The 18,267-nt window shown below is 39.6% G+C and overlaps 2 protein-coding genes across 2 annotated transcripts; both read left to right on the top strand.

The window, feature by feature from the left end:
- Window positions 1-1,469: 1,469 nt before the first annotated feature.
- Window positions 1,470-4,040, top strand: LOC140278330 (uncharacterized). The gene is made up of 4 exons (XM_072373314.1): window positions 1,470-1,827; window positions 2,169-2,355; window positions 2,518-2,667; window positions 2,961-4,040. Exons 1-4 carry the CDS (start codon window positions 1,726-1,728, stop codon window positions 3,194-3,196), a joined length of 675 nt encoding a protein of 224 aa, XP_072229415.1. The 5' UTR covers window positions 1,470-1,725; the 3' UTR covers window positions 3,197-4,040.
- Window positions 4,041-6,273: 2,233 nt separating this feature from the next.
- LOC140278291 (vesicular glutamate transporter 1-like) lies at window positions 6,274-18,267 on the top strand. Its single transcript, XM_072373267.1, has 13 exons — window positions 6,274-6,335; window positions 12,597-12,849; window positions 13,274-13,392; window positions 13,477-13,591; window positions 13,686-13,773; window positions 14,073-14,159; window positions 15,111-15,247; window positions 15,723-15,872; window positions 16,050-16,182; window positions 16,832-16,942; window positions 17,070-17,197; window positions 17,564-17,633; window positions 17,771-18,267. The coding sequence occupies exons 1-13, from the start codon at window positions 6,274-6,276 to the stop codon at window positions 18,049-18,051; spliced, it is 1,734 nt and encodes a 577-aa protein (XP_072229368.1). The 3' UTR covers window positions 18,052-18,267.

Genomic DNA, 18,267 nt, shown 5'->3' with positions numbered 1-18,267 from the left:
AGCTTTAATCGGTCTTAGAGGACAAAGTATTAAAATCATTCCTGCTCATGTATAGTTTTAAAACTGTATCTTGGCTGAAAGGTGTATATTGTGTAGTTGTGAGTGTGTGTATAGTAAGATATTTTTTAAAGATGTGCAATTTTTCATGTGTTGCCACTCTTTTTAATAAAAGAACCTTCAGCATGCTATTTAATCCTTTTCTATGGAACTCCAGTCAGCCGTTGCTTTTTCAAACATGCACATTTTGGTTCATACTAAACGCTACAGACTCTGTGGTTACATTCATCTTTAGAGAAGGGAGAAAAGTGAACTTTAAGGAGAGAAGTGAGGTCAGCTTCCTTCCCCTCTGTTTAAAAAGCAGCCATGATGGTCAGTCATATTCACACTATTCTCCCACAAAGATTGGCGAGGATCGACATTAGCAGGTTGTATCGCTAGCTTAAAGTTCCAGAGATGCTGGCGGGTGTAAAGAACATTTCTGCTCTCCTGTTCACAACCAAAACACATCTCCAGTACCTGCTGTGCATACCTCTGCCCATCTGCGCCATTATCTTCCTGGGAAAACTGAAGCATATCAAGACTTGGGGCCAACTTCAATATTTGAACAGCTGGAATGAGGACGGCATGTTGAGGAAATCTAAAGGTTTGTTTTTCCTACAGCCCTGTTTAATCGCAGGTCAGTATCAGAATCTGGCCTTTCTCTGAAAGAACGAAGTCCGATTTGAGTGTCTCTTGTTGTGTCTTTAAGTCTGGCTCATATTTGCGGCTGGGCGCAGGTGGCTTGAAATGTGAACGTCAAGGTTTTTCAGATGTGCCGAGGCAGCTGACCTATTGCAGCTTTTGCTTTCGCAAACGTTGTTTTTGCTCAGTGGATGCAGCGATCGGGCTCTACTATTTCACCGTTTCTCTGTTGTATCCGTCAGTCCTTGAACAGTTGGAGAGTTCATGCAGGACTGTTCGAAGTATGGGAATGGAAAAGAAACTTAGACTCCTGTTACTGAAAAGGGCTTCAAACCAGGATCAAATATCAGACTGCTAAGCTGATAAGCATTGAACAGCACATCTCTGCGTCCAGACAGTCTATTTATAATGAAGAATAAAGAGCAGGAGGAAATCTAATCAATTAAACATTCTTTTTTTAATATACAGCACAGTTCTAATCTGTCTGATTTATTGTTAATGGGTGAGTGAATGAATGTGTTTCACAATGCATTTGCCGTCTGTTTTCATCACACGGGTTTTTGCCCACACGGCAGCTGCTTGGAATTCACGTTTGATGGACTCTGCTTAAAACACAATACACAATAAGCCGGTTGGATAAGATTGAAGCAGTACATCTGTGTGTCAGTAGGGAGCTCTGTTGCACTCGTGTAGTGTTTTGCCAAGTTTCAGTTGCTCGAGTGGCCTAATTTAAAAGATTTAAGCTCTCATTTAGTCTAAATGATGAAGCCCTATTCTTCACTGTAATCTCCATTTATATTAAACCTTTTCAATCAACAAAATTAATGACATGATTTCAGAAAGCTCTCAACTCATTGTGCCAGAGCAGAATGTGGGAAAGGAAAGCCTCTACCAAACGTGAGAAGTTTTATTTCTAAGAACCTCTTTCCGTAACTTAACGTAACACCTGTAATCCGCCGTCTACATGCAAACGCTTGCGAAGAGGACTCCTCACAGGTGTGCCCTCAGAAATAATGATGTGTCTGGGGAGTTCAGTTGTCTTGGATGCAGTCTCACTTTAGTCAGTCAGAGAACAGAGAGGACAACACTCGACAGATAGGACAACACCCGACAGAGGGAACGATGATCTCCTCGCTCCGATCTCAGGTAAACGCAACAGATCTATTCACATTTTTTACAGTTTTGTTTTGTAGAACTGCATGTGCTTGTGCTGTTCAAGGACTGAGGGACCTCTTTTTAGGCAGAGGACCGTTGTTAAATACAACAGAGTATCCTAGCTACTCGATGTGGAAAACAGCTGCAGTATTATTATGAGAAGTAATGAATCACAGAGATGTTTTAAGAGAAAGCTCAACAAGTTTCTCACAGGTCACATTTGGCAACTTTCAAAAGAAATGAGTCGCAAATCCATGCAGTTAAGATGCTTTTTCTTTTTAAATTAGCTGCGTTTTGCAAGAAATACACCTTTTTTTTTGTATTTGTCCCAGTGGATGACTCTCATGGCGGCTCTGCCAGCTCTGTGCCTGCTGCTGATGCTTCCACTGAGCAGCTCTCAGAGCACTCTGCAGTCTAAGCAGATCAGTGCCCATCAGGCCCCAGGAGCCCCTCCTCCTCCACACATACGGGACCTTCTCAGCAAAGAGGAAAACACCCATTTGAATACTAAACGGACATGTGAGTCACTTTTAACAAACCTTTGTTTAATAGAACAGCAAACATTTATATCCATTCTACACATTGTTTATATCAGACAGACTGACGAGATTTGTGTGAGAATACGCCTGCTTTGATGGTTTTTAGTGTGTGTGTGTGTGTGTGTGTGTTGCGCCTCCGCAGATGCACACGTGGACAAAGATAATGCCAAAATTGTTCTGTTCATCGCTGCATCCGTCGGGACCTTCGCTCTGATGGCTGCAGTGTACTGCATCTACAACAAGTTCTACACCAAACACCAGTACCTGCACACCCAGCTCAACGATGACCCAGGTAGGGCTTAACTGTTGCCGAGTCAAAAAGCTTGTTAAGACTTAGACTTGTGGAATGATTTACTGCAGAAATGATCAGAAACATGTATGGGCATGATTTTCTTTTGCTTATTTAAAAATGAGCGTTAAGTTGGTTATCATAAAAAAAATCTAATCATTTAACTTCTTCTCATTTGACTTCTGGTACCAAAGTATTTCCAGTTAGCTACCCTTGTTAATGGGATCGTATTTATACTCAACATGCAGTAGATTCATAAACAGGACGAAATCGGTTTCCAACATCTCTGTCTGCAGATGTAACCACAGACTGCATGGACCCTCCCCCTGTGTTTTTCCACGCCTCTGCCGCCTCCAGTGTAATGGATGTAAAGAAATGCGGATATGGCTCACTCTCAGACACCCCATCCATAATTTCTGTCCCCCCCTGCCTGTCCCCTCATCCTTCTGCCATGCCCTTCCCTCCCCTCTTCCTCTCCTCGCGCTCTCTGAGAACCATATCAGCTCAGGATCTAGAGAAGAGCTGCATCTGATGTTGAATGTTCAGCTCACAGCGTACGGCTTTTAAAGGAAAAGTAGCTGTTAAATATTAGATGTGTGTTTAATGTGTGTTTTCTAGCAACTACATGTATCCAACTGCATTTTGATTTTGCTGAAAAGGTTTTAAACACCAAGGCAATTTAGAGGAAAATGAGGGACTCCACGGACGCAGCTTTCATATCTGTCCCTAACTGCTGTTCATCACAGCCTGTCGGCCTCTCGCTGTCTTAACCACGACATCTGCTCGAACTACGTTTTGTCATTAGTGCTTTATGTATGTTTGTCAGATACAGTTAATGAGAACTTTCCTGTATTTGATCAACACTCTCAGTTAGATAATAAACTGTCTAATGATAACAGAAATGTCCCCTGATGTCTGTGTAGACAATTATAACTGAAAATTTAGCTATGAAAGTCATATGGGATCATTCATAGAGTTAATAAAATATTTATTTTCCTTTTTTTCTGTTGGAAGACTAATCTAAATTATGTGGAAATCTGACCCAGAAATTATGTATCAAGTTACAGATGGGAACATAACAACACATTTCAAAAGCTGACACTCTCAGTCTGGAGCCATGATAGATGCATTTCTGACCACTAGTGGCCATAACACTGCATAGACACCCACACAAGTTTGCTCTAAATAAAGAGAAATATGTCCCGGAAAACCCTTACATGTTTTGAGTGTTGAAAGTTTGGGAAAAAGTAGTGTTGTAGTAGTTGACTCATTTATTTAGGTTCTCTACATTGGAGAAAACCCAAATTTAATGCAGTCAAATGCACCAAACTAATCAGAGGTTTGTTAATAAAGAACATATCTGTTCATGTAAATTTAAAAAGTTAAGCACATATTTTGAAGTAGTCTTTTTAAAAAGCTATAAACTTGCTTAATTTCATGAAATGCCCAGAGACATTTACATACAGATACAGAACGGACTTGATTTAGAAATTACAAGAGACAAACTGACTCTGGCTTGAAATCTGGATTTTTTTTATGCTCTGCTCTGATGTGTCCCTGTAAGAGGCAAGAATGAATCTTGAGAAGATTAATAGAATTACTCTGTCAGTAACGGTTATCATTTTCAGGTGTGCATTTCTCAGTGTGATGTGTTATAAAAGTCTACAAAAAAAAGAAAGTCCTTTCAGTATTTTGTTTACCATGCTTTATTTTCCATTTAATAATATTATTATTGAAAAAAAAAACACCCAATCTTCAAGTGAAGTATAAAAAAGCAAATCCATTATTTTGTGCAATACATACACCGTTACGCATTTGGACATAAACATGGGTTTGATAGATGAGTTTGATCCAGTTGTATCATTTTCCCATTGTTTTGTTACAGCCTGGAATGTATTTTATGCATACTTACAGATAAGGACTATGGATATTTCTATTTTTAATTCAAAAAGTCTGGGAGCTCCCAGTCCATTGTCTCTAAGAAGTTGTTTGCTGCTGTAACGTTAAATTATTAGATGCTGAATATTTACGGAGAGAAACTACATGTGAGATCAAAGAATAGGAATCACAGTGAAACCATTTAATTACATATAATAAAACATTTAATCTATGTAACAATGTTATGAAATGTCATATTTAGGTAAATGCCAATGGGGTATTATTCAATTAAAGCTCCAGTGTGTAGTGACATCTGGTTGTGTGAAGTGCTGACTGTAAACAACTGAACCGCTCATGCTCCCATTCCAAGCCTTCAGAAAAAGCTTATATTTTTAATCTTTGCATTATTAAAACACCAGATTAAAGCATTTTAGTATTTTATTTTTCCTCTATTCATCTCACATACAACTTTTTATTTTCCAAATTAAAGAATAGAATTTGAGACTTTTACAATCTTTTTTCCCCCACTACTTGTACCTGGGAAATATTCTGATGGAATGTCCCAAACCAAGATAGACTAAGCTATCTGTGACCATAAGCAAAACAACATAATTCTGACACCTTTTTTTCGCGCCTTTACACTGAAAATGTTCAAATCTCATCCTCTCTGTAAAACTTTGCGTCACCTGATAAAGAATTTAATTAAGTTTTTCTGAAATATCGAAATGTGTCGGGAATGTTTACAAGACTCTTTGCGCAGGCGCCATTTAGCTTGCACATCTCTAAGTTATACAGGAAAATAAAAGCATCTCGCAGTTTGCCGTTCGTTACAATTCGGTATCATGACTCGTATCTCAAATTATCGTCAGAGTCAAGGTTTTAAGATCTTCTCGCACGCATCTGTAAGTGGTTACAGTTTTAGACTTTGGTATGACGCACAGGGAGACCCTGTAATAAACGCACAACAAAGTAGAACCATGGTATCTGGAATTTGCCTTTCTTCACCATAAAATCCCAGTCTTCTTGTTAAATGGCTTTAAAGCTGCTCTTAATCACACATAAGTGATTACTGTGAGTTATCGTTCTTTTTAAATAGCCTACTCTCGAGACACAAACGCGCAGATAATCGACTGTCCATACTGAGGTCAGTCAGCGCATCTCCTCTTAAGCATATCAGGGAACTCTGTCAATATGCTTCGATCGGATAGTGTTTACTCTTGCTCGTTCCATTCAAGGCTTGTGTGGTCCGAAAATAGCCTTTGCCTGAACAGTCGCTGCTTAAAAAGCCGGTCTGCGTGGAAGGAAGTGACATGCTACCTTCCACTCACTACATACACTTGGAGAGATTAGTGCGCAGGCAGCAGTAATCTGTTTTCAGGACCATGGCCAGAGACACCGTTTGGCCATGAATCCTGTCGAAAGTTGCCCACAGCGCCTTGTCAATCTTCACGGACACCAAAGAGTGTAAAGAAGTTAATTTGGACCACAAGGATTCCGGCAAACAGGGACTGAGAATGTTTGATGGGATTATTATAGGTAGTTGAAGTGATATAAATCTCAGGACAACCATTGTTGCCGACTGCAGACCCCGGAACTTCGGCTTGAGGACGCTGATGACTAAGTATAATCATATTTTCATGTGAGTGAGAGGCACTAAGGAGAGGAGAAGGCTGTGCGCTCAAACAGGGGCGCGTAAAGACTGCACATTGTTCCGGTCCTGGAGTCGTAAGGATGGAGATCCGGCCGGACAGGTTTAAGGCCGTCGCAGCCAAGACTCTTGGGAAAATATACGGGTATGTAACGTTCCTGTGGGACAAAGTTCCGCTAGAAAACAGCTTCCGGCTGCCTTTTGATGTTATAAAAAGATAGTTTATTTTTGGCAATGAATCTAGGCATCTGGAGGGAAGTTACTGCCGCTGAAACATAGATTTAACTCATTTTCTTGAGAAGATCAGAGCAGAGGAGAAGATCAAGGTGTCCACGGGTCTGGTTAATCTGGCACATCTGTCTCTATAGACCACTTAATCTATCACATAAGAAAGGCGGATAATCAGTCATTTTATAAGGCATTGTGGGAATTTAACAACATATTTCCAGCTAGAATTATGAGCGCACAGAAGCTTTGAAGTCTAAAAAAAAAAAAAATCTCTGAAGTCTTTTTCGTGCACGCAGCGCTAAGTAATACTATCCTCATCTGCTTCCTTGGCACAAAAACAGAATTAAGTTTCATATAAAGCCCGGACTGTTCTATCAGTGTAAGGTGAAGCATTGGATCGATAACTGGATCAATTTCTTCCAAGCTTTCTGCAGCGCTGTCACATTATCAAGTTACAGAAGCCTTGTGGCAGTTATCTGGACTTTTATTATTGAGCACCCAAATGTTGTGTTTCACTAAAAACAAATTCAATTACGTTTGATAACGTGGTTTATTCACTTTTCCAAAGAGTAACCGTGTAGTGTAGTGTAGAGCAGGCCTGAGCGGCCTGTCTCAGCCGACATTCCTGGACAGTAACCTTGACACTGACACTGCCACCGGAGAAGCCTTTTCAAAGAATGAAACGTGTCTTCTGCGCACTTCTATGCAGGATTAGATGAGAGGAACAAATTTGCGACGATGAATCAAAATCAGAGCATGGCATAAAAACTTACATGTCTTTTATATAACTTGCCATATTGTAGTGACCTCTATACACTCAGTCCTGTTGACTTTAAATGTGTGGGGTGGGGACTTTAGAAATAGTGAGTTACACCCAGGAGCACGATCAGTGATCTGAAAGAAACGGGGAGTTGATGGACTCCCCTTTCTCTTTCTCTGGATTTGATGCAGCATCTAAACACTTAAATCCTCTCCAGAAATAGCCTCTCCTCTTCCAAGCTGTCGGCCCACGTAAATCCCTGCAGACCGTACACCTGGGCCACCTCTCCCTCTCCTTCTAAGTAGCCCAGGATTAGGCCACTCGACCTACGACAGAAAGCCCGCAGTGGGCAGTAAGCTGACATTTCCGTTGAACGCACGTGCTCTCAGGTGCTCCCTCCGCCTCTGTCCGTAACGCCCACCAGCCACTTCCTCCGTCCTGTCCTCTGCACGCAACGCCCTAAACGGGCACACAGGAGGGTTAGACTGGAAGATGGCTATGTAGACTGGAAAAATCTTAATCTACTGTATTCTTCGCTTTGCCGCAGAAAACCATATAATCTAAGCAACCTGATGTCTTGATCTTAAAACTAAGAAAGAGGACAACACAGTATGATGCCACTGATATAAAACAGTCTATTTTCATCCATGCATAAATATCAACTACCGTGTGCGTCACTTGTTTTCTACAAGCCTTTACCTGAAGAAATAGTTCTCAGTAATAATTCATTATTACATCTACGGTATACGGAACTGGAGTTTTGTAGAAAAGAATGTAGTGTAGAGTGCATGCCTTGTCATGTTTGGTTTATCAGAAGTTTCAAGAGTGATATTTTCACATAACAAATCTGGCAGATTTTGTCTTTCCACAGGGCTTAGCAAGACTGCTATGAGCAAGTCTTTGTTTCTGGAGAGATTTTACCCTTTCAAACAATCTATGGCAGTTATTTGATTCTCTCTTATACAATCAATAATTCCAAGCTGCTAAACCAACTCCGAACCTCTCAGCTGAACTGCTCTGGCATTTGTCCTTGACGTATTAATTAAGAGACTAATCCGGAGGGAAAACCAGGTGCCTTCCCTGAACAGAATGTGTAGTTTAAGTTTAACTTTCTTTCTTGTCATCACGACTCAAACCTATGGTTGTTTCCAGATGAGTCAAGGTCCACTGCAGAATTCCTTTGCTTAGGTGCTAAGGCTCTTTCATCGATGTGTTACAAGAGCATCTGGGAGGAGGTCAGGTAGCTTTTAAGGATTACAACGGATTTTCCTTAACACAGGAACAGCCACGAAAAGTCACTGCGACACCTATGGTATAGGCAAATAAGCATTTAGCCGAGAGAAAAAAAAACTCTTGTTGGATATCCTCTTGATCTCTGAAAATGAATTGGTGTCGAAGAAGAAATAAATGTAGTGAATTGTGTGTGAGACTGTGAGTGAGTCTGGGGAGCTGCCAGTAAAGGCAGAATAAAGATGAAGAGGAGACAGGAAGGATGAAGAGAGAGTCCCACCCAGACAAAAATAGTCCAAGTGAGCCAGAGATAGCCTTTAATAATTAAACAGAGAATCATGAATACTTGATCACTGTTGAAGATTGTTGAAACCAATGTAAGCAGACCTGGATTAACTATAAGAACTCATATGTTTTGTACTTGTGAAGCTGTTATTTCCCAATCTATTTTCTGTGACTGTGCATGTTAATAGTATCCATATCATATTTCAGAAGGGAGAACTTCTTATAAAACAAGACAACTGCAAACATTATTGTTTACTGCTTTTTGGTGATTTGAATGGAAGTAGAAACCACCGATTTCCCCTTAACCCTGTGGCTTACAACATAGGTGCAGAGAGGGTATGAAGATTTGTGCCACATGATAAACGTATTCTTAAGGCTACTGATTCTTCAAGCATTACACACAGTTTGTTTTTTATTTTGTCAACACAAAGATGAATCTGATGTTTTGCGTCCACGTGAGCTCCAACGTTTAAATGTAGTGATTATCTCATACCTAATAGACCATCAGTTTATGAACATCGATTGACTGTTACTTCATACATGAACTGACATCATGCCACCAAATTAGCTGGTTTCCACAATTATATGTTTCAGATCTGTTCCTTTGATGACCTTGACTGTATGAGGAACTGTACCTGCTGTTGAATTATTTAAAATCTGAAGCCATTTTAGAAAATCTAACTATGCAAATATTTATGTGTTTGCATCTCTGATGAAAAAAAAATCACCACAGGTCTACCCAGAAAAGTGTGGTGCTTCTTCTGATCAGTGTGTGAAACAGATACTTGAAATTTGCCTCTGATGACCCATTGTATTTTTTAAAATGGCTTCAAATTCTAATATGTAACAACAGGTACAGATAAGCTCGTGGATTCCAAATGAACGTCTTTTTTTAAACTAGCTAATTTGGAATTTGTAAAACAGCTAGTAACATTATTCATAGATCACTTAATTGTATGATTTGTGTCCTTTTTATAAAATGGAACCAATTAATCCATTATTTATGCTTCTACAAACCAGCCAAGATATCAAAAACAACATCATTCTTTAAAACTCAAATTGGCATCAAGATTGTTAATATATGGCAAACTTGTATTTCACTTGACTGTCTGTACTCCGAAAGATGGGTAATCACAATTTAGTGAAGGAAAATATGTTGTTTACAGACATGAGATTATGTAAGTAAAGTCTCATACAGACCTTTAGTTTTCCTGTTAAAGCTTGAACTGGTGAATACTGAACTGATGTGTCAGTATGGTAGGTAACAGCACGACAATTTTCAGTGGAGATTTAATTCACTTTCACCAAACACATAAAGGACTTTATAGTGGATGAAACATTGAACTTGTTGGTTGGTTCAATACAACACATATGGTTTGCATACCATGTAGACAATACACAGAAATGGCTTGTTTTTTTAACTTTTTTTTACAATAGGTTTTTGCTGTTGTGTTGTTGTCGTGTGTTTCTTTTCACTGAGGAACTGCTGTTTGTGTCAGATTATTTCTATTCATATGATATCAGTCTTATGTATTGATGTGTGACATACAATATCCAAACAATCTATTTGCTAGATAAACACCGCTGGGATATATGGTTATAGCGTTTAGATGTACACATGAAGGCCAAAATCTGCACAATAAGAAAAGCAGCAATATGAAAGAAACTCTCTTCCATCTGCTGGACCTGCAGTATTCCAGTCGGATCGGAGAACTCAGCAGTGCACATGTCATGTTTAATTCATGACTTTGCTTTTAGATACATATTTGATGCTTGTTAGGCAAGAGGTTGACAGAGGTCACGGTTTCTCAAGGTTTCTCAACCTGCAGCAAGGTAAAGAGATGGACAGTATCCTGTACTCTTGTACTCATTGTTAGCCTGTTCTACCAGGAGATGAAAGTCAGCTAAACAAAAAATCCACAGTATGACAATATCATGAGAAGACCGGATAACTCAAAGCCTTTTCAGCAAGCCCTGGTGGAGAGAAGCTAACAGACACCCATGCTGACTGTGTCTTGTTAAGGCTCTGACAGGGTGAGACAGGGAGAGAGAATGTCTCAACATCTAGATTCACAATTTCACTGAGAAATGCTGTCAGAGAACAAGCCCCTTACAGCACGATCTGGTTTCCCTGTAGCAGCAGGAGTTTGATAAAGCTCAGACTCGCAGAGTGAATCCTCTGAAAGAAAGAAAATCAACAGTAGACAGCAGCAGTAAAAATGAAACCGAACATAAACTCTGACTTTTCTGAGTGATCAGTAATTGTTAGAAATAAAATGCATTTGGCAAAAAGTACACTAATATGCAGGTGGAGGAAGGGATTCTGAAATGTCCAAATGTCAAACTTTTTTAAAAATGTTGTTTATGTTGAGAGAAACATTGAGCAGGTAAGGGTCAGGTCTTGTATTGTAGCTGATTTACAATGTGATGGTAACACTGAATGGTGTCGATTTAATGTTGAAAGCATTTATCCCTTTGAAGCTTCCCTTTAACAACTACTGGGGTTACGAGCTTGTGTATACAGGATAGCCTCCCTTTCAGAGAGGAGCTTTGGAGGCAGAGGTGAAGCACAGCAGATAGAGAGGGATCTGCATATTGTTCTCATTCAAAAAAATGTTTCAAGTGAAGTCTATCTTCTTGTCCAAAATTTTAAAAATTCAACCTCCATTTTTCCATTTTTCAAAAATCTTTTTTCGGACTTCATAAAATCACCTGTCTTAAAATTGGGAAAAATACAACTTCAAAAAAATCGTAAGTAGCAGCCAGCTGCTGTTGATCAAATGTACTTGATAACTGATCATTCTACAGTGAGGGATATTATTCACAGGTAAAACACCCCCCAAGGCAGTTAGCAATTAGGAGTAATGTAAATGTTCAATGAAATTGAAAAAAACAAACAAACAAAAAAAAAACTTACATCTTAGATTCTACAGACATCTGTTAGATAAGTATGGTCTGTTAAAAGGGTTGCCAGGAGAAAACTTCATAGCAGAAGTTGGCAGCATGGGTTAGGTTAGCCAAGCTGCATCTGAACAAATAAAAAAAGACTTCTGTTACAATGTCCTTTAGACAGATGAAACCAAAGTGGAGATATTAGATAAAATGACAATGTGCAGCACTACATCTGACACTTCATACCAACTGTCAAGCACAGTGGTTTAGAGGTGATGGTCTGAGCTTGTTTTGCAGATAAGGACCTGGGTACCTTGCAGTCACAGAGTCGACCATGAACTCCTCTGAATACCAAAGTATTTCAAAATCAAATGTGACGCCATCTAATAGCATCTAAGCTTGGCTGAAACTGAAGTTCATGAAATAGGACAATGATCCCAAGCACAGCCGCTAATCTGCAACAGAGTGGCTAAAGAATCAATGTGTTGTAATGCCCCTGTCAAAGTACAGACCTCAACCTGATTGAAATACTGTGGCGGGACCTTCAGGGAGCAGGACATAAAGATGGGTCCTCAAGCCTCGATAAACTTAAAAAGAGTGGGCCCAAATTCTTCCACAATTATGTAAGAGACTTATAACGTGAGACAGGAAAATATTTTTTCAAGTTATTGCAGCTTAAGGTGATTCTACCAGTTATTAAATCGTGGAGTTCACTTCAGTCTTTATTTTTCTTTTGTTAAATTAATAAAGATGGTGTAAAATGACACGTATATTTACTCATCTGATGATGTATTTGCCTAATCTTACCTAAGATCTTGTCAGGACCAGAATATTTTTCATTATGTCCTGATATGTAAAACCTTAACATTAAAAGAATGACTTATATAATCACTCACATGAGAGTGTACATGTGTGACAGTGGATCTTCAAAGTGACTCGACTCGACACTAAACTGTAAAAGTCAAAGATACGTTTTTAATTCACTCACTTTTTACGATCTCTTCCTCACAGAGCGCTCGAGAAGAAACAGGAAAATGGCGAGACCATTGAGCTGTCGGCGGAGGGCCGACCAGAGTTGGTGCAGGAGAAGGAGATGCCCGTGGTGGACTGTACGTGCTTTGGCCTGCCCAGGCGCTACATCATCGCCATCCTCTCTGGTCTTGGTTTCTGCATCTCCTTTGGTATCAGATGCAACTTGGGCGTAGCCATTGTCAGCATGGTAAACAGCCACACCGTCTTCAGAGACAACAAGGAGGTCATTGTGGTGAGTGGCTCCACTTCAAGTTGACCCTAATGTCCACATGTACCATTTCTAGAGCAGTCTTTGTTGTGAAAGCAAAAACGCTTGTCTGAGATTGAAGTTCATGAAGTTGTGTTGCCTTTCACAACACAAATTTTGACATGACGTAACAGGTCAAGGTGGTGAAAAATTGAATTGGCTGCTTTGAGCAAAGTAGTTCAGGAAATTGGGTTTATACTGTCATAAGACATGTGGTGGGGTTCTGGTGAGTGTTCAGTAGGTGTCAGTATAGGGCCACCTCTCTTGTTTTATTCCTTCATCTTAGCTGCTACTAATGTCCATCATCTGAAACTGTATTGTCTGACAGTCCCAATGTTACCTTTGAGCACTGCAGGAATCTTTAACAAAACATGTGCAGATTAAACATTTTGAGTTACTGTCCCAACAGAAAGCACAGTTCGACTGGGATCCAGAAACAGTGGGAATGATCCATGGCTCTTTCTTCTGGGGATACATAGTAACCCAAATCCCTGGGGGGTTCATTTGCCAAAAGTTTGCAGCAAACAGGTTTGTTAATCCTCTATACTGTGCATGGTTTACAAAGGTTCCCCCTGGTTAAAATCCACTTTCTCTGCTTCTTTTCTCTTGCAGGGTGTTTGGCTTTGCTATTGTGGCCACATCCTGCCTGAATATGCTCATTCCTGCAGCAGCACGGATGCACTTTGGCTGTGTTATAATTGTCCGAATATTTCAGGGTCTTGTTGAGGTGATTAGCTCTCCTCTTATTTACATAATACCGGAAAATTTACAGAATCTCTATTTGCAAACTGTATCACGGCTTAAATGTGCCTATCTTGTAGGGTGTTTCATATCCCGCCTGTCACGGTATTTGGGCAAAATGGGCCCCACCTCTTGAAAGAAGTCGCCTGGCCACAACAGCTTTTTGTGGTGGGTACAGCATCACCGCACCCATCTCTTATCATCTTTTTTTTTTGCTGTCAATATGCAGTCATCATGGAGCTCAAACAAATTGAAGAGAGTGACTCAGCAACAGTTTTTATTTTGTTATGTTCAGCAAGAAAAGCCAAACGTTTGCTGGTTTCAGCCTCTCAAATGTGAGGAATTGCTACTTTTTTTTTCACTTTTCCGTTCAGAGAGAGAGACGCAGCACATTAAGCTACATTATGTGCACAATGTATTAAACATAAACCACGTACAAAACAAAAGTTTTTAAATTCCTTTTTCAGGTTCTTACGCAGGTGCTGTGATTGCCATGCCCCTTGCTGGAATCCTAGTCCAGTACTCAGGATGGTCATCTGTCTTCTATGTCTATGGTAAGAGACCTTTGACCTTTACATGCACAGACGTTCATTCTGACACTTCTTTTTTTTTTTGAGGAATTTAAATCAAATTTCGACATAGCAATTATTTGAAAAATGACTTTCACCTCACTTAAATGACAGATTTTCTATGGGAGAGACATAGAGTGCACAGTCACAACAATGATGCATGCAATACAAAACTACAATCATGAGTTGGGGATATGTTTGAGCTAATCAAAATGTAGATACTTTTGTTGCGCACACATTTTTGAAACACAGTAGAAGCTAACACATGAAACTGCAGAGGACAGGAAAACCACAGCCGACCAACACTGTAAATAAAACAGAATAAATGAAGTTCTCACGCACACGACCCGTGCTTGAAATCTTGTGGACCTTGCAAAATGTTCAACATTTTTGCATTGCATTTTTGTACTTTTGTTCTTCTTTTTTTCTTTTAATCTTATCATTGATTGTTTTGGTTTTTTTGTTTTGTTTTTATGTGATGTGGTCTTCGAGTCTGTATTAAATCTATCTATCTATCTATCTATCTATCTATCTATCTATCTATCTATCTATCTATCTATCTATCTATCTATCTATCTATCTATCTATCTATCTATCTATCTATCTATCTATCTATCTATCTATCTATCTATCTATCTATCTATCTATCTATCTATCTATCTATCTATCTGTCTATCTATCTATCTATCTATCTGTCTATCTGTCTATCTGTCTTAGGATTTCAGAGAAAATATGATGATGGTTTGGTTCACATTCATGCAGAAATGAGTAGAATAAAAAAAATTGACATACTTAAAATACCACTTTGAGGCTTCAACATGTTCTTAATCTGTGCTCCAAAGCAGCTGCTACAGTCAAAGTCACACCATGTAAAATTAGTTATTTTTTACCTATCCTCCAGTTTAGATCCAAACATGACTTTTTTTCCTCTCCCAGGAACTTTTGGTGTCATGTGGTACTGCTTCTGGATCCTGGTGTCATATGAAAGCCCAGCAGCCCATCCCACCATCACTGAAGAGGAGAGGAACTATATCGAGGAGAGCATAGGCAATTCATCCCAACAGTCAATAACGGTCAGTGCAGGTAGCAAAGCTCTCTGATAAAACGTATTTCAGGCATTGAATCACCTCAAACTGTCGTGAATAAAATAGTATAGATGCTTGGAATTTCTTCTAAAGCGTGGGAACGGTGTGGAGGATCACTGTGCTGGTAACTTTTTAAACTGTGCCATTCTAAACACTAAAATAACAAACTGACCACATTTAAGTTGAGTGTGCAGAGATGGTACTAAATGACATACTGAGTCACAGTGCAACTACCACAGACCAACAGTAGTCATTTCATATTCTCTGTGTCTGCATTCAAGCAAAAATAATAAAAGAAAATTCTTACCACCCTCCCACTGACCTCTACGTTCTAGTCTCTGATGCTTGTTTGTTTGAAATGAATACCTCAAACAATGAATTAGTCATTTATTCTGTTAGAGTTCAGAGGCATTGGAAATTCTGATCGAAACTGCCAAAGTAAGCAACACATTTTGATTTGCAGAAGTTCAACACACCGTGGAGGGCCTTCTTCACTTCCATGCCAGTGTACGCCATCATTGTGGCTAATTTCTGCAGAAGTTGGACTTTCTACTTGCTCCTCATCAGCCAGCCTGCATACTTTGAGGAAGTGTTTGGGTTTGAGATTAGCAAGGTAACAGAAACCAAAAATTGATACAGCGTACCACATGAAGAAGCTTGTTTCTACACATATAATAAAACAATACACTACTCCCCTTGTTATTGATGTAGATGGACCTTCCCCAGAGGTCTCACAGTAGTTGTTTTTGCATACAAAATGGTTTTTGTGTTTTTCCCCTCTCATATCTAGGTCGGCATAGTTTCTGCACTTCCCCATCTGGTTATGACTATCATCGTGCCTATTGGTGGCCAAATTGCTGATTATTTGCGCTCTAACCATATCATGACCACCACCAATGTCAGGAAACTCATGAATTGTGGAGGTAAGAAATAACAGAAATGAAGATTAGGCTAAAATCCCCTCTTTGACTTCTTGGACATCAAACTTGTTCTCAGATTAGCACATACCTAAGATGTGACTGAAACTGCATTTTCTATATATGACAGAATTTTTCAGTGCACTTCAACCAGTTGAGACAGATGATGGCTTCACTGAGTCTGTCTCTACTGAGGTTTCTTCCTTAAAAGGGAATCTATCCTCTGTGCTGTTGCCGAGTGCTAATTAATGAGGGGTTCTGTTTATACATTGAGATCTAAGATTATTTTGATTTGACATTACATGAATCTAATCTAGTAATCTATCTAAAGTTTTAAAGTACACACTCACACAGTGAAACAGCTTAGTCATATAAACCCTATCATAGATATATGTGAGCTTTGGTGTGAAAACGTTCGCACAGAGCAAATGATGACTCAGTGCAAAGTAGAAGTCCTGCCTCTAACTGCTATTTTTGATCTATTTAGAGAAATTGATGCCAAAGTGTAGTGCAAGCATGTAGCGTGCATATCTCTGTGCAACTTGACATAATTGCAATTTATGACAAGATTAAAAAGAGAACAAAAAATGGCCTTCAGTCAAAAAGTAAAATATTAAACTAACTGTGTTTGTCTGTATGTCCTTAACCGTATCAGGGTTTGGGATGGAGGCTACCTTGCTGCTCGTAGTCGGTTTCTCACATACAAAGGGAGTTGCCATCTCATTCTTAGTCCTGGCAGTGGGTTTCTCTGGTTTTGCCATATCAGGTGATATACAGTGTGTTCCTCATAGTAAATACTTATGACAAATTTTTAAAGATTTTGGAGGTTTATCATAGAATCAATTATTGTTTTAGCACCTAAAAGCTGATGATGTTTATCATTCCCCCATAAGGTTTCAATGTCAACCACCTGGACATTGCACCACGGTATGCCAGTATCCTCATGGGTATCTCCAACGGTGTGGGAACTCTGTCTGGTATGGTTTGCCCTCTTATAGTTGGTGCCATGACGAAACATAAGGTGAGAGCAAATTCTAAATATCCATGTTCTCTAGCTCTCATCAGTGTTTGCTTGTACATTGCACACAGACATTTTATATCCAGATGGAAATTTATGTTTTTGTTTGTCTGAAGATGCACTTCTTATTTCATGGTGATGTTTGGTCAGTGATATGTTATGTGTCTTAAATTATTTAAGACAACTGTGTCGCTTCCTCTAAGAGGTGAAAATTAATTTAATTATGCAGTGAGAGCAGCTCAGTATACCAGGAACTTGACTCTATGTTCTTTGAGTCATCATGTGCAAATCTGTCAATACATTTTGACACCACAATATGTTATTTCTAAAGTAACAATGTGTTTTTTTTTTGTCACTTCTCATTGATAGACACGAGAGGAGTGGCAGGGTGTATTTCTCATCGCCTCACTTGTTCATTATGGAGGTGTTATATTCTATGGTGTGTGTATTTTCTACCCTTTCAATAAATTTGATGAAGTCAGTGTGCTGTATTCAGCACAATCAATTCTAGAAAACAAATCCTGTGTATTTGCCGTCAGCCCTGTCTGTAACTGAATCATGTAATTGATTTTACAGGTCTCTTTGCATCTGGTGAGAAACAACCCTGGGCCGAGCCAGAGGAGCTGAGCGATGAGAAATGCGGCATTCTGGATGAGGACGAGCTTGCAAATGAGACAGAGGAACTGTATCGCACTACTGGTGGAGCGGGTTATGGAGCCATGAACCAGGGATCTGATCCAAACGGCGGAGGGGGAGGAGGCTGGGTCTCAGACTGGGAGAAAACCGAAGAGTATGTCCAACCAGCTGGGACCAACAATTATCTTTATGGAGGAGAGGGCGAACGAGATTTAACATAAAATCAGTCGATCCTCCGCACACAACCTCATAGTGAGGCACAAACAGTCTACTGACAGTGTGGAATCACAGCCTGATGGCACTTTGGAAGTGTGGGGCGATCCTCAGCAAGTCTGACTTTATTAACACAACTGAACTGATTTCAGAGAGACTGCACCGAGGAGATGAAGATGTTAGCAAATGTAAAATGTGTGACTGTGTGTGCTTGAAATTGTATG

The sequence above is a fragment of the Leuresthes tenuis genome, unplaced genomic scaffold (genome assembly GCF_036924035.1).
Source record: "Leuresthes tenuis unplaced genomic scaffold, fLeuTen1.0.hap1 SCAF_20, whole genome shotgun sequence".
Taxonomy (NCBI): Eukaryota; Metazoa; Chordata; class Actinopteri; order Atheriniformes; family Atherinopsidae; genus Leuresthes; species Leuresthes tenuis.
The sequence above is the reverse complement of the archived record's forward strand: the minus strand, read 5'-3'. Positions and strand labels throughout refer to the sequence as shown.